Below are 16,512 nucleotides of genomic sequence, written 5' to 3'. Positions count from 1 at the left end.
CCCCCCCCCGCCAGATTCCTCAATGAGTGAATCCAAATAAAATCCCAACTGCGGTTCTTCACACATTCTCCCGTTTCACGGACCCGACAGGCCGAGAGCTAAACCCAGAACCCGACTCACCCGAACCCGAACCTCTACAGACGCTGCTGGCAGCGACGAAAGGCCACCCACTTCCGAAGCCCCTTCTCTCGGTGCGCCCTTCCTCGCGGTACCTAGGGACTCGGAACCACCCGGCCAGCGACTCCCGCGAGGACCTGGGAGCGTTACGGGATTTCGGAGCTCGGGCGGCCGGCCCCGCTCTATGACCTAACGGCCACGCCCACCCTGGCGTTTCTGATGGGAGGGGCCACAGCGGCTGTGTGGGGAGATCGGAATCATTACAGGCCAACTCAGTGTTGCGGGGGATGCTCAACAAAGCTGTGCTGACTGGGTAAGATTTCAGAAGTCGGCGTCTACCTAAGGCCACCAGGCACGTTTATCGGCCGAGGGAAGAAAGATGGCGACGCCCTCTGTGCAGGGCCGAGCGCATACGTTAGGCTGGAGCACCGTGGGCGCGGCCATCTTAGAGGAAGGCAGGTGTCCGTACGGCTGGGATGGGCTCCGGCCAAGGCCGACTTGGGGAAAGAAGCCGCTGAGACGTCGCCGGAGAGGCAGCGGTCACAGAGTTGACAAAAGCAGTGGTCGCCTAACGTCTTAGGTTTAGGGAGACGGCGGTTGTGTGTGTAGTGGGTAAGGCCCTTGTCGTTTAGAAGCAAGACCGCCATTGAAGGGGCGAAGCCAATAGGGTGGAGCTTCGTAAAGAAATGCTAATCCCCCCATGGGAGTGGATGCACAGCTACTATCTCCAGTGGAGAAGGGATGAAGTGAAGGTGCAAATGTATGTTTTCCTTCCCAAAATAAATTAAGATGACCCCGGGATTTTGGAGAATATGAAATTACGAGATAATGTAATTATTATACTTTGCATAGTTCCCAAATTTTTAAGAGAGAGCACACTTTAAAATTTTATTATTTAGGCGTGGGAGGAAGTTTAATCATAGAGGATTTAAGTAGCTACTCCCTTTTTAGAAGGCAACCTGAATCAATTTAAATTTTTCATTCTCTTTGTCCTAGAAATTCTAATTGCAAGAGTTTACTTAGTAAAAACTTTTCCTAATATTAACCACGGGGCTTAATTGGCTTTTGCAATTAAAAAGGAAAAAAATCTAAATGTAATATGATAGACATTTACTTGGGTAAATTATGGAACATCCACTCACCAAAACAGTACATAGCAACTGAAAAGAATATACTACAACTGTCAGTATAAATAAGGAAAGATAACTGTATTCTCAAGAAGAAAAAAATACATCTGCAGGATAATATAAATTTTATGACCCCCATTATGGAAACAAATCATAAACATTTGCCTGTTTATTTGTGTTTGATTAAGTAAACCTTTGGTTTGGATTACTTCAGGGTTTGTACTTATGGGTACTGAATGTCAGAAGTTTTCACATTCCCAATTTTTGTAATTCTCCATTGTTTATATATCTGTGTCATAATTCTATATTACTTTAGTATTATAAAAATGTCAATTTTAGAAGTTTTAGAATATTTAATGATGTAGATGTTCATAACGTAAATATTTAAAAACTAGCCTCATATTTACTTACATATGTTTGAAAATTTGGGGAAACTATATTGTTAACAATGCTAGACTCTCAGGTACAATTATGGGTGATACAAAATTTCTTAAATCGTTTATATATGTTTTCTAATTTTTTTAAATTTCTTTAAAATTTTTAGTAGGCTCCATGCCCAACATGGGGCTTGAACTTACGACCCTGGGATCAAAAGTTCCATGTTTTACCAACTGAGCCAGCCAGGTACCCCCTATGTTTTCTAATTTCTATACATTAAGAATTTATTGTTTGCATAATTTTTTAATAGAGTATTTTATTCTCTTCAGGAATTAAGTGGGCAGCCCCATTCACTTGGGATGTCAAGCTCTGAAAAGTGAATTCAGCATCTTGTCCAGATTTTTCAGGGCAGCCTGGGCAGCCCATTCTGGGACCTGCCTGATCGGTTTCAGGAATGAGCTGATCTGACCTTGCCATGGCAGGATGTGTAGATCCACAAAAGGATAAGAAGTAGAGGGGACCTGAGAGCCTGGTTGGTAGAACGCTCATATCTGATTCTGTACTGTAGAGAGTTTCTACCCAGTATCCATCCTGTTACAGTGTGGTGGTGGTAACAGGTGCACTAATCCAGGATTTAGGGCAGAGATGTTAAAATTTAAGCATAGGTCACAAAAATCATTTTATAAATACAGGGTCTTGGGCCCAATACTAGAGGTTCTGGTTTAGGAGGTCTGGGGTTTAAGAATTCACATCTTTTGGGGCGCCTGGGTGGCTCATTTGGTTAAGTGGCTGCCTTCGGCTCAGATCATGATCCCAGAGTCCTGGGATCGAGCCCCACATCGGGTTCCCTGATCAGCGGAGAGCCTGCTTCTCCCTCTCCCTCTGCCTGCCTCTCTGCCTACTTGTGCTCTCTATCTCTGTCAAATAAACAAATAAAATCTTAAAAAAAAAAAAAAGAATTCACATCTTTTACAAACTTCTCAGAGAATACTGAGGTGGGAAGCCCAGAGAAAACACTTGGAAACAGATCTGGAGTGTTCCCAGCTTACAAGTATTACTCTTGCTGGTTACCCTCAGTATACTTAGGTCTTAGTTCAAATTACATCTACTCAGAACAGCGTTCCTTGAAAACCCATACTAAAATAGTTCCTCCAGGGGCACCTGGGTGGCTCAGTTGGTTAAGCATCTGCCTTTGGCTCAGGTCGTGATCCCAGGGTCCTGGGATTGAGTCCCACATCGGGCTCCTTGCTCAGTGGAGAGCCTGCTTCTCCCTCTGCCTGCTGCTCCCCCTGCTTGTGCTCTCTGTCAAATAAATAAAAATCTTTAAAAACAAAAAGCTCCTCCATTACAACCTATGTACTTGGCTTCATATTTCTCCATAGCACTTAACAACTGACATTTCTATTATGCATTTATTTTACTCAGTCACCTTCACTAAACCATATTCTCCATAAAAGCCATGACTTTGCCTTTTTTGTTCATTGACGTGTCCCCAGTGACTACAACGGTGCCTGACACAGTGTAAATGCTCAAAAAAAAAAAAAAAATACTTTTAAAGGAATGAATTACTCAACACTAAGTTGGGAACTGAATTCTGCCATAACACTGTACAGCAAATTTGTGGGGGAGGGGCACAAGGATTTATAAACTGGATAGCATATCCTTTTTTTTTAAAGATTTTATTTGAGAGAGAGCACGTATGCATGCACACATGTGAATGGGGGGAGGGGCAGAGGGGGAGGGAGAGAATCTGGAGCAGACTGCACTGAGTGCAGAGCCTGATGTGGGGCTTGATCCCACAACTGTGAGATCATGACCTGAGCCAAAACCAAGAGTCAGAGGCTTAACTGACTGAGCCACCCAGGCATCCCACATATTCTTATATCAAGGGAAATAACTGGATAAAGAAGAGCAAGAAAAACAAAAGGGAGAACAAAAGGAAAACTAAGATTTTTTTTTAAAAGACTTTACTAATTTATTTGACAGAGAGAGCACAAGTAGGCAGAGTGGCAGGCAGAGGGAGAGGGAGAAGCAGGCTCCTCACTGAGCAGGGAGCCCGATGTGGGACTTGATCCTAGGACCCGGGGATCACGACCTGAGCCGAAGGCAGACACTTAACCAACTGAGCCACCCAGGTGTCTGAAAACTAAGATTTTTTGCCAGCAGACCTGCTCAAAAAATTGATAAAGGAAGTTCTAACAAAAAGGAAATGACAGAAGGAAACATGAAACATCAGGAATGAAGAAAATGGAATGAAAAAGGTAAATATATCATCAGGCATAATAGGCTATTCCCCTTTGAGTTTTTAAAATTATGTTTGATGATTGAAAGCAAAAATGACAACTTTACCTGATACGGTTCTCAGTGTATGTAGAGGTTTGGGAAAGATCAGTTAAGACACCATTATAGGGCGCCTGGGTGGCTCAGTTGGTTAAGTGACTGCCTTCGGCTCAGGTCATGATCCTGGAGTCCCCGGATCGAGTCCCACCTCGGGCTCCCTGCTCAGCAGGGAGTCTGCTCCTCCCTCTGACCCTCTTCCCTCTCGTGCTCTCTATCTCTCATTCTCTCTCTCAAATAAATAAATAAAATCTTAAAAAAAAAAAGACCACCATTATATGCTGCACATACCTGATAGGAAGTCTGGGATCATATATGACTGTGCCAAGTGCTAGACAAGATACAACTGGAGCATGGATACACTGAAGGTGAGAATGTAAATTAGTATGGCTACTATGGAAAAGTTTGGCAGTTTCTTAAAAAGTTAAAAACACAAACAACATGGGTATTTATCCCAGAGAAATGAAAACTTAATGTTCCCACAAAACTGGATTCATAGCATCTTTATTCATAACAGTGAAACACTAGCAACAACCCAAAGTCCACCAACATTGAACAGATAAGCCATGGTACATTCATAACAAAAGAATACCACCCAGTAACAAAAAGTAAAACTATTTATATGCCCAACAAATTGGATGAATCTTAAGGGCAATTTGCTGCATGAAATAAAGTCTATCACAAAGGTCACACTATCATTCCATTTTAACAGCATCCTTGAAATGACAAAATCAGAGTGATGGAGTACTGGTCAGTGGTCGCCATGGGTCAGGGTTGTGGGGAGAGTGTGACTATAAAGGGGCAGCACATGGATGTTTCTTTGTGTTGGCACAACAATTCTGTATCCTGATTGTGGTGGGATTTACAGGAATCTATATATGTGATAAAGTTTCTTAGAACTCTACACTAAACAAAACCTCACATAAATTAATGCATGCAAACACTAGTGAAAACCAAATAAGGTCTATAGTTTACTTAACAGCATTGTACCAATGTCATTTTATTGGTTTTGATTATGTATTATGGTTATGTAAGATAATGTCACTGAAAAAGCTGAGTACAGTACTCAGGAACATTGTGTACTTTATAATTTTTGTGAGTCTAAAATTATTTTAAAAAACTTAGAAAAAATCATATATAAGGTTGTTTTTGTAAACTACTTACAAACTTGAATAAATACACCCTAATATGTTAAATTACATTTATAAATATATTCTTTTTTTCTTTTGCCTGAAAGAGATGACTTTAGAACACAAGAAATGCAAGAGGTAATCATATGATACAAGTTGGGCACAGAACATCCCGGCACTGTGTACATTAAAATTTAATCAGTGTTGAGAATAGCCTACTTTAAAACAATGGCATCACTGAGAATATGGTTCAAGGTATCCTGCCCCAAAATGGACATCAGATGTAGAAGTATAGACTTGTGATGGAAAACTCAGGTATGCATCGTTTTCATGAGGCTTCTTTCCTTCAAAAAAAATTTTTTTTAAGATTTTATTTATGGGGTGCCTGGGTGGCTCAGATGGTTAAGCGTCTGCCTTCAGCTCAGGTCATGATCCCAGGGTCCTGGGATTGAGCCCTGCATCGGGTTTTTTGCTCGGCGGGAAGCCTGCTTCTCCCTCTCCTTCTACTGCTCCCCCTGCTTGTGCTCTCTCACTCTCTCTGTCAAATAAATAAATAAAAAACCTTTAAAAAAATAAAGAGTTTATTTATTTGAGAGAAGAAAGAGAGCATGAGGGGGCAAGGATCAGAGGGAGAAGCAGACTCCCTGCTGAGCAGGGAGCCCGATGCAGGACTCGATCCTGGGACTCCAGGATCATGACCTGAGCTGAAGGCAGTCGCTTAACCAACTGAGCCACCCAGGCGCCCTCCTTCAAAATTTCTGATAATTTGCTAGTTACTCTACATTTAGTGTGTTCATGAGTTTTATGTCTGTATGAATTCATGAGAAATGATGAGGCAGAATGTATCACTAAAATTCATATTCACTGCCATTTTCCTTTAACATGAATATCACACAGCTATTAAGGTGTGACTTCTAGGCAAAGGCTTCTGCACAGTCATCATGTTGCTACTGTGTGTAAGCTCGCTGGTAGGATCAATTATGATCACTGATGAGACAGGGTCTTTATTCCCATAGGAGGCTTTCCTACGCTCTCCATTCATAAGATTCATCTTAATATATACTTTTCAGATATGTAATTACCTAGAAATGTTTCCTCAGGACTTTTCTGCATTGAATATATCAGTTTTTTTTCCTGTTTTGACATACAATGTGAGGTAATTGATCACTGAAGGCACTAGCACATTCTCTTCATTCATTAAACTTCACTCCTATGCAAATTCAGTATTCCCCAAGGGTGAAAATCTAGCAACAGGCTAATTAATCTATACTGACTATACTCAGGGATGCTGGGAGCACACTGATGTTTAATGAGTTCATTGAACTATCATGGTTTGTCCCCTGCATGAGTTCACTTGTATGTAATGGGTTCAGATTCTCTGCAAAGGCTTATGTACCTTGACTTACACATTTCTTGTGTGTATTAACAAGGCTTGACAAATGAAAGAAAGGTGGCCCCCAGTTAATAAATCCATAGAGTCTTTCTAGTCTATGAATTATTTGATGTACAGTGGGTGCTGACTTGGTATTGAAGGCTTTCTCCATTAACTGTATACATAGTTTGCTGCATAAATTCCCTGGTAGGTAATAAATGGGATTTTCCAGTCAGTACAAATAAAGGAAGTCAATTCTGTGTGAAATCTCTGATGTTGCACAAAGCATATTTTCCTCCAGAGGGTGTGACCCTATTCATTGTGTCATTGAGGTTTGTTTCCATTATGAGTTCTCTGATGTACAATAAGATTTCTCTTTGAGGAGAAGCCTTTTCCACATTCACTGCATATAAAAGGTTTCTCTCCTGTATGAGTTCGCTGATGAACGATTAGTCGGCTTTTCACAGTGAAGCCTTTACCACATTCATTGCATGCATAAGGTTTCTCTCCAGTATGAATTTGCTGATGTAAAATGAGCTCAGTTTCCATAGCAAAGCCTTTACCACATTCGCTGCATATGTACGATTTCTCCCCTGTATGGATTTGTTGATGTACAATGAGATAGCGTTTCATGGTGAAGCCTTTTCCACATTCACTGCATGTAAAGGGTTTCTCTCCAGTATGAGTTCGCTGATGTACCACAAGATTGCTCTTAAAGGCAAAACCTTTTCCACATTTATTGCATATATAGGGTTTCTCTCCAGTGTGAGTTCGCTGATGTAACATCAGTCCACTATTCACAATGAAACCTTTCCCACATTCACTGCATCTGTAAGGTTTCTCTCCAGTGTGTGTTCGTTGATGTACGACCAGTCGACTCTTCAAGGGGAAGCCTTTCCCACATTCACTGCAGATGTAGGGTTTCTCTCCAGTATGAGTTCGTTGGTGTATGATGAGCATGCTCTTCACAGTGAAACCTTTTCCACATTCACTGCATACATAGGATTTCTCTACTGTATGATTTCTCTGATGTACAATGAGATTACTCTTCCTGGGAAAGCCTTTTCCACATTCATCGCATACATAGGGTTTCTCACCTGTGTGAGTTCGCTGATGTTCAATCAGTCGACTCTTCATCGTGAAACCTTTCCCACATTCATTGCATATATAGGGTTTTTCTCCTGTGTGATTTCGTTGATGTATGATGACATAGTGCTTCGTGGTGAAGCCTTTCCCACATTCACTGCAGATGTAGGGTTTCTCTCCTGTATGAGTTCGCTGGTGTATGATGAGCATGCTCTTCCCAGTGAAGCCCTTTCCACATTCACTGCATACATAGCATTTCTCTCCAGTATGATTTCGCTGATGTACAATGAGATTACGCTTCCCTGGGAAACCTTTTCCACATTCACTGCATACATATGGTTTCTCTCCAGTGTGAGTTCGCTGGTGTTCAATTAGACGGCTCTTCATGGTGAAGACTTTTCCACAATCATTGCATAGAAAGGATTTCTCTCTTTTATGAATTCTCTCATGTTCGTTGAGCCTGGACTTTCTGGAGAATACTTTCGCACAAATATTGCATCCATAAGGTTTCTCTCCTGTATGAACTCTGTGGTGATCTGTGAGCTGGGACTTCTTAATGAAGGCTTTTCCACATTCACTGCATACATGGGGTTTCTCTATTTCACGAGTTCTCTGATACTTAACGACTTGTGACTTATTGCTAATAGGTTTTGCACTTATAGGGAGTTTAATAGCAGAATTAAAATCTTCCTGCTTATCATGCAGAAATAATTTCTCATCTCCATTGAATTTAGTAGAGTTTTTAATTTCATAGCTTTTGCTCTGGTTGACTAAACTTAAATTTGATTTCAAAGTTTTTATATAGAACTCAAGCATATGATTTTGCCTGGAAGGAAAATGACTTTTGCTTTGAGGAATATTTCCAAATGCATTGTGTTTGTGGTTTTGTTCCATACCTTTCAGCATTCTTGGATTTTCCCAGTGACCTTGCAGGTGATTATCAACTTTGCTAGGTTCTAGAAAAGAAGAGAACAATGAATCCTTTCATAATCTTGTTTTGAATAAAACTTTAAAAAATTCTTTAGTGTTCCTTAAAAAAATGGCATTTTAGTGACAACCCTATGATAACAGTATAAAAGAAATGCCATATATAAGTGTTCCTTATCTCTTATACATTGGTAAAAACACAGTAATGTAAACAAACCAAAATGAAAAAGCAGTAAGTATAAATAAGGTTACACAGTTGACAATGTATGTAGATTTGCTGCTCTCTAACTAGGAACTCAAAATATGCAGAAATAGTAAAACACAAGCAAGTCATTGTTGGCAGCAAACGACAGGGTTGGAAGAACACCATTCCACAGAACTTGGAAAGACACCAGATCATAAAGGTTTTATATAGAACTATCCAGAACTATGAGGGTTGCATCTGTTCACTCCAAACTGTTTAGTGAATGGCTCCTGTGTACAAGGCACTGTGCTGGTGTTTGGAATATATAAAATAGGCCTCACTTTCACTGATCGTAAATCTAGTTAGGGGAAACCAAATGACGAAGAAAAGAAAAAAGAAGGGAGTTGGATATTGTGAAATGTGACTGAAAGAGGAATGGAGACTGGAGAGTGGAGGGAATCAGGACATCTGCACAAAGAAAAGACAGTTAAATGATGAGCTCAATGGAGAGTGGCTAATGACAGTGAGGAATCAAGGATCTCCCTGCTAACTATGTGGCTTGAGCCACTGGGCAGGTAGAGGCATGTCAAATGGAGATGAGGAATATTACTGAAATCCAGAATGTGTAGGAAAAAGTCTGTGTTGCAGAACATAAACTTTGAGAGAATTGTTAGATAATGTAGTACAGACACCCAGGTCTGGTTGGAGATAGCAATGTTGAAATAATATATACCTGTTACCAAGAAAAGAAGACTGTGTGTAATGTTGGGAGGACACAGGGAACGGAAGATGGTGAAGGTACAGAAGAAGGTTTTAGACATTTCAACATTTAGGCTGGGGATTCTTTAAGTTCACTTAGAGAACCCAAAATCTGACTAGAGACATTGGGGAACTATGCAAACTGAGGTGTCTAGAATAAATGCATTTGTTACAAAGTAAGAAAGTAAGGTCTTCAGAATTTAAAGTGAGCTGAGACAGACTCTTGCATAGTAATCCTGTTCTTAAATTTGCCTTTCTGTAGACCACCATTAGACTAACTTTCCACAAACATCAATCGGATTTAGTGGCCAACACTCCAACCTTAGTCCAGCTGTGTCATTTTATCATCCATTCCATTCATACTGAATAGGCTGACCATGATTGGTAGGAAATTTTGCAGCTGGCCAGTATACCACATAGCCATCTTCAGAAGCTAATACGCTCCTGCACAGGATATAGAAACTGTCATGTTGATCACATTCTGCATTCAGTAGAGAAATCATACCCAAGCTTTTCCCATTTCAGCATCTGTGATGCACTGTTCCCTCACTTGCTACCAGCAGCATCTATTTCAGTAGTTCTACCTTTGTGTCTTGGTTGTACTAAAGAACCAACCTCCTTCTCTACAACCAAGGTGTGTCAGCTTTGCCTTCCATTTTTCTTAGAACATCTAGCTGTTCCTTATTGTTACTCTACTACCACTGTCCAAGTGAAAGGTCATACAACCTAGAGCTACAAAAAATACAAAACCAAGCACAACCCTCCACCATGCTACCTCAATTACTCGCCTATCAAATCCAGTCATCCTGGCAATAAAAGTGCACATCATCATGAATACTCCCATTTATCCATGTGTCCACTCCAGTGCTTCTCTTGTAGACACCTTCTAATACTGCCTTCATCCAGCCAACTCCAAGCCATTCTGAATAGTCAACACCATGCCTTGCACTTTCCTATTTCATGCCTTCATTCCTAATTCATGGTGGCATCTTCCTAATTCAAAATGCAGATGTCCTTTGTATATATCATGCTGTCATTCAATTCTGATTGCACAACCATAAGCTCTACTTCCTCTTTATTTCTAAGTAAATCCCTTTATTGTTCATTTTCATAGTTACCTTCAGTTAAGATTTAACTTCACCCAAAGAGAGGTCTGGCCCTTGCCACTGGCTCTAGGAGAGTGATCTCTAGGCCCTCAGAATGTCCTACCTGATAGGAGTGCCTTTGTTTGCCTGGGGGCTTTGGCCACTGGATATCCTAACAATGTGATTTATGAAGGAGACTTTGGGCCATGCCATATCAGTTCCAACCTCTGGACCCTCAGAGGAACTGGAGACTATAGGAATTAGCCTGATTTCTGGTGGGGCTAAAAACTAAAGTTCAGCCATGTGGGCAATGTGTGATTGAGCCCCAGTAAAAACATTGGACACCAAAGGCTCAAGTGAGCTCCCCTGGTTGGCAATACTCTTCGCATATTGTCACACACCATGGCTGGGAGGAGGTAATGCTTGCTGGCCATGAGGTTGGAAGCACCATGTCTGGACCCTTCCTGGGGGTCCCATATGACCCAAGAATTCTACTCCTTGGTATATACCTAAGAAAAATGAATGTTCATAGCATAATTCATAAAAGCCAAAAAGTGGAAAAACCCAATGTCCATCAACAGATAAATGAATAAATAAAATGTGGTATATCTGTACAGTGGGAGTATTATTTGGCAATAAAAAGGAATGAAGTACTGATGCATGTCAAAGCATGGAAGAACTTCAGAAACTTTAGGCTAAATGCAAGAAGCCAGACACAAAAGACCAAATATTTCATGATTATATAAAATATCCAGAACAGTCAAATTTCTAGAGGTAGAAAGTCGATCAGTGGCTGCCCAGAGCTGGGGGCCTGGGAAGAAACGTTTCTTTTTATTTTTTATTTTATTTTATTTTTTAAAAGATTTTATTTTTAAGTAATTTCTACAACCCCCAGATCAAGAGTCACATGCTCTACTGAATGAGCCAGCCAGGCGCCCTGGAAATGTTTCTTTTTAAAGTGATGAAAATCTTCCAAAATTGCTTATGGGCATGGTTACATAACCCTGTCAATGTACTACAAAGCACTAAATTGTATGTGTTAAGTTGGCAAATTGTAGGTTATGTGAATTATCTCAAGGCCGCTTTTAAAAAATGGGGAAAATAAATGATTTCGACAAATGAATACAATGGGAAGACCTTGGATGAACCAAAGGAAAATCAGAAATATCAACCATACAAAGGAAGCCATCAAGGCAGGCATAAGCTGATTTTGGCTAGAACTGATGTAGGATGTAAAACCATCTTTTCTAGTGAAACAGTCAACAGAAACAGCAGAGACCTTTAAGACAAGAATGCCATAGCTAACAGCAGTGTGGACTGGGTAAGGAGCGCAGTACTAAAGGAGAATCTAACATTCAAATGAGACGGAAGGGGATTTTTTGTGGAGGCAAGAGGATTCCTATTCCTCATGCAGGGACTCAGAAATCTTAGGCAGGTAAAATATCTACAATGCTATATAGTATGTAGGGAGATACCAATTTGGAGTCTCTTCTAGACAACAGAAAGCTTAATTCATGAGCCAGAAGAAAAACCTCAAGTATTAGGAATTCAGCAGAGAAAATGGGAAAGAACTGAAGAACCTCGAGTGGACGGAAAACCTAGAAAGCGGACTGATGCCCCGTAAGAAACCAGGTTATTGTGATGGCGCAACATACAGAGTGGGGTTGGCCATCAGGAGGGAAACTGGCATTTCCCAAGGAGCCGGGCAGGAAGGTACAGTAGTCAGAAACAGTGTGAATGCACACGTCTCTCTTTGGAGTAAGGCACAGGGGGTGTGGGGTGTGGATTTCATAGCCAGGGAGGCAGAAGGAACAGGGACACACACTGTGACAGGGTACAAAGAAAGGGTAAGCTAATGGAATCAGTGGAAGAAAACTAGGCAAACCAACAAAAATCAAGATGTAAAATGAAAAAAGCAAGGATCAGACATCAGAAGAGAAAAAAGAGTTCCACTTCCCTCTAAAGACCTAAAGGAAAAGTTCTGCTATGGGAGAGAGATACCCAGAGCACCGCTTCTGTCCTCAGACACCCTGCTAGCCTTCTCTCGCTGACCGAGGGTGACTTCCACAGTTACCCGGCTGGCAGGTTCTCACTCACCTGGCCGGGTTCCACTGGGGACTTCCTCCTGTTTCGTGCACGGTTCCTCCCCTCGTTCCAGCTTGGAGAGTGCATCTGGTTTGCTGGCTTGATACCCTACTCGTGGAAAAGACAGAACACTTAGACTCACCAAATCAGGCTGGGGTCTGTCAAGATGGGAGAATGCTACATTTGAGGGACTGAGACAGTTTTCACATCTGCAAAGTTGAGGCTTCTCTCTCAGGAGAGGCATACGTGATACCGTGATATAATATACATATTTGGTCTTTGTACCCCATTCCTGGCACAGAGCTCCTAAGGCCCTTGTAATTTCCTAAGTGACAGCCATGATAGGAGCATCTTCCGTTAGAGTATTTGGTCTAAGTTCCAGTTCCTGACACAAGAACTTCTAACACCCCTGGACTCTCTAGAGTGATGAGTCTTTTTGTGAACTAATGACTGGTGGGAGGGGCCCCTATAGAGTTTTAGCATGGGGGCTGTTTGCCGAAAGACCCTGGTGGGATGAGAAGGTTGGAACCTTCAGCTCCAATCCCCTGCTCCTGCCACTGGAGACTTGAGTTAATCATGATTTAAGCAATCATGCCTACATAATGAAACCTCCATAAAAAGTCCTAAACTGCCAGGTTGGGAGAGTTTCCAGGTTGGTGAACACACCTGAAGGGCTGGGAGGGCGGCATACCTAGAGAGGTCATGGAAAGTCCACACCCCTCCCTCCATACCATGCCTTATACATCTCTTTCTTTTTCGGCTGTTCCCGAGTTTTATCCTTTATAATAAAATGGTAATCTTAAGTAAAGTGCTTTCCGCAGCTCTGTGAGCTGTTTCCAGCAACTTGCCGGACCTGAAGGGGGTTGCAGGAATGCCCAATTTACAGCTGGACTGAAGCATGGGTACCCTGGGTAGTGGGTATCCAGTACTGGCAATTGGCATCTGAAGTGAGGGGAGTCCTGTGGAACTGAGCCCTTAAACCTGTGGAGTGTGATGCTAACTCTGGGTCGTGGCAGAACTGAAATGAATGGCAGGACACCTAGCTGGTACCTGGAGAGTTGGAGAACTGGTTGTTGGTGTAGAAAAACCCCCCATGTTTGGCACCATTTGTGTTGGTAGTAAGAGCAGCTCGTAGTACATCAGACCCTTTTATCATGTGCTCAAGGAGGCACTGAGAATCTGCCGTACAGAGCAATGCAGTGACTCTGAAGTGTAAGCAGCTGAGAAAGGAAAGGCCACTGACTGGGCACCCTCTGAGTGACACAGAGGAGCTGTCCTCACCCACTGACACCAGGTTGCTGTAGTTTTCCAACATCACGTCCCGGTACAGGTCCTTCTGGGCGGGGGCCAGGAGCTGCCATTCCTCCCAGGTGAAGTCCACGGCCACGTCCTCCAGTGTCAGCGATTCCTGTAACAGCATGGTCCTGTTTCATGTGAGTGTTTCTTTCTTTTTCTTTCTTTCTTTCTTTCTTTTTTAAAGATTTTATTCATTTTTTGACAGAGAGAGACACAGTGAGAGAGGGAACACAAGCAGGGGGAGTGGGAGAGGGAGAAGCAGGCTTCCCGCTGAGCAGAGAGCCTGATGCGGGGCCAAATCCCAGGACCCTGGGATCATGACCTGAGCGGAAGGCAGTCACTTAACGACTGAGCCACCCAGGTGCCCCAAGTGTTTCTTTCATTGATTCATAAGGAATATAAAGGAAGTTTTTCTGCTAATAGTAACTACAATGCTGAGACCAATTCTGATGTATATGTGGTGGTTTGGATGTTTTTAAGCAATTCTCTGACACCAGCTGGGTGGCCTACAATTCAACTCAATTCTGACACAAGCTACCTGGAAATAGTGTCACACTTCATGGGTTAAGGGGTCAGTCCCACAAGAGGGCCCCTGCCCCCACTTCAGATACCAATCCAAGTCCATGTTGTCACCTGTGCTTCTGACTAACCGGCTATAGACTGGAGGTTCCAATGACCCCCTCCCTGGGTTTAATTTGCTTGAACGGCTCAGAGAACTCAGTTTACTTACTGCGTACTATTTTATTATAAGAGGATATGATCAAGGACACAGATTTCATCCAGATCAAAGGGACACACGGCGAGGCACGAGGGGAGGGGCGTGTCATGCAGCACCCATGTCCACCAAACGGGGAGCGCTCCAAACCACACACCTTTGGAATTTTATGGAGGCTACATCACAGGTATGGCTAGTCATGAACTCCATTTCCAGCCCCTCTCCCCTCTCTGGATAATGGGGATACAGCTGAAAATCCCACACTTTTGATCATGGGTTGGTCTTTCTGGTGACCAACCCCCCCCCCCCCAGGAAACACCCAGAGTCATGCCTTTAGAACAAGAGATGCTTCTATCACTCAGGAAATTCCAAAGGATTTAGGAACTGTCGCAGATGACATCCAAGACCAAATATTAGAACAAAAGATGCCTCTAGTACTCTTTTCACTTAGGGAATTACAAGGATTTTAGGAGGCTTGTGTCAGAAACTAGGGGCAGAGACCAATGTATGTTTCTTATTCTTTCATAAAAGTTTAACATCATAGATACACTTAAGAGATAATTAGTGAACTGGAATACTAATTTTAAAAAATATCCAAAAAGTGAAGCAGACACACAAAGAGATAGAAAATATAAAGTAGAGTTAATAGAGAATGAGGAGAGAGTGAGGTCTATACACAGTTTTTGGAAGCAATTATAGAGAATCAGAGAAGCAATGGGAAGATCTCAGGACTGAGAAAAGTTCAGAACCGACTAAACATCCTACAACACAGACTTAGTAAGCAAGCAAAACCAAGCAGGAAATCCGTATCTAGACTCATCAGACTGAAACTACAGAACACCAGTTGCAAAAGTCAGATTATGAAAACAACCAGAAAGAGAAGACTCATTACCATCTAAAGAAAGACAAAATTTAGTGAAATAAAAACAATAGAAGCCAGGAAAATGTTGTGATAAATATATATTTGGTCTTTCCCTGGTTCCTGGCACAGTTTCTAAATCTGTTGGGATCTCTGGAGTGATGAGTGTCTTCTGCATCCTAACATGATGACTAATGGCTGGGGGCCCCTGCATAATAGCTTCAGGATAGGAGACCTGAAAGACTCCCAACATCCAGGGAAGGAAGAGGGACTGGAGGTTGAATTCAATCACCAACGGCCAGTGATTTAATCAATTGTGCCTATATAAGAAAACCATCATAAACCCCCTAAACAACAGATTTGGAGAGCTTCCAGGTTGGTGAACACACTGAGGTGCTGGCAGGGTGGTTCTCTGAGGGAGGACCTCCTCACCCCTTCTCCCATACCTGGCTCTGTGCATCTCTTCCATTTGGCTATTCCTGAGTAGTAGCCTTTATGGTAAATCAGTATATGTACGGAAAGTGCTTTCCTGAGTTCTGTGAATTGTTCTACATATTACCAAACCTGAAAGGGGGGTTGTGGGAACCCTCAAATTTACAGCTTGTCACCCCAAATATAGGTGACAACCTGAGACTTTTGGCTGGCACCTAAAGTGGGGGCAGTCTCACGGAACCAAGCCCTTGGCCTGTGGGATCTGATGCTAACTCCAGGTAGTGAGTGTCAGAATTAAGTTGAATTGTAGGACACCCAGCTGGTGTCCACAGAGTTGCAAAATTAGTAGGTGTGAGGAAAATATACGCATTTGGTGTCAGAAGTTCTGTGAATAAAAGCAGTTCAGGAGTGTGGAACGTCTTCGGTGTACTGTCCTGTGGTCATATAGCTTATGCCCAAATGCCACCAGGGAATGAACTGAGACCTGCTTGTCAATGGAACCGCCTTATCAGGGAAAAATTGATGGGATAATCTATCCCTCAACATTGCAGAGATCACATAGAGAAGAGAACAGACTTGGTAGAGGCTGCAAATTCTTAACACTGTTGATTTTATCACATTCT

At 42.2% G+C, this 16,512-nt stretch overlaps 1 protein-coding gene across 1 annotated transcript in view; it reads right to left on the bottom strand.

Annotated features, from left to right (window-relative positions):
* LOC113935806 (zinc finger protein 432-like) overlaps positions 1-16,512 on the bottom strand; it is a 38,960-nt gene that overhangs the window by 20,080 nt on the left and 2,368 nt on the right. Inside the window, 3 exon segments of the mRNA XM_035725258.1 lie at positions 6,821-8,503; positions 12,600-12,695; positions 13,869-14,011. Of these exon segments, the coding sequence (XP_035581151.1) occupies positions 6,821-8,503; positions 12,600-12,695; positions 13,869-14,011 (1,922 nt within the window).

The sequence above is a fragment of the Zalophus californianus genome, chromosome 17 (assembly GCF_009762305.2).
Source record: "Zalophus californianus isolate mZalCal1 chromosome 17, mZalCal1.pri.v2, whole genome shotgun sequence".
In the NCBI taxonomy this organism is placed as follows: domain Eukaryota; kingdom Metazoa; phylum Chordata; class Mammalia; order Carnivora; family Otariidae; genus Zalophus; species Zalophus californianus.
The sequence above is the reverse complement of the archived record's forward strand: the minus strand, read 5'-3'. Positions and strand labels throughout refer to the sequence as shown.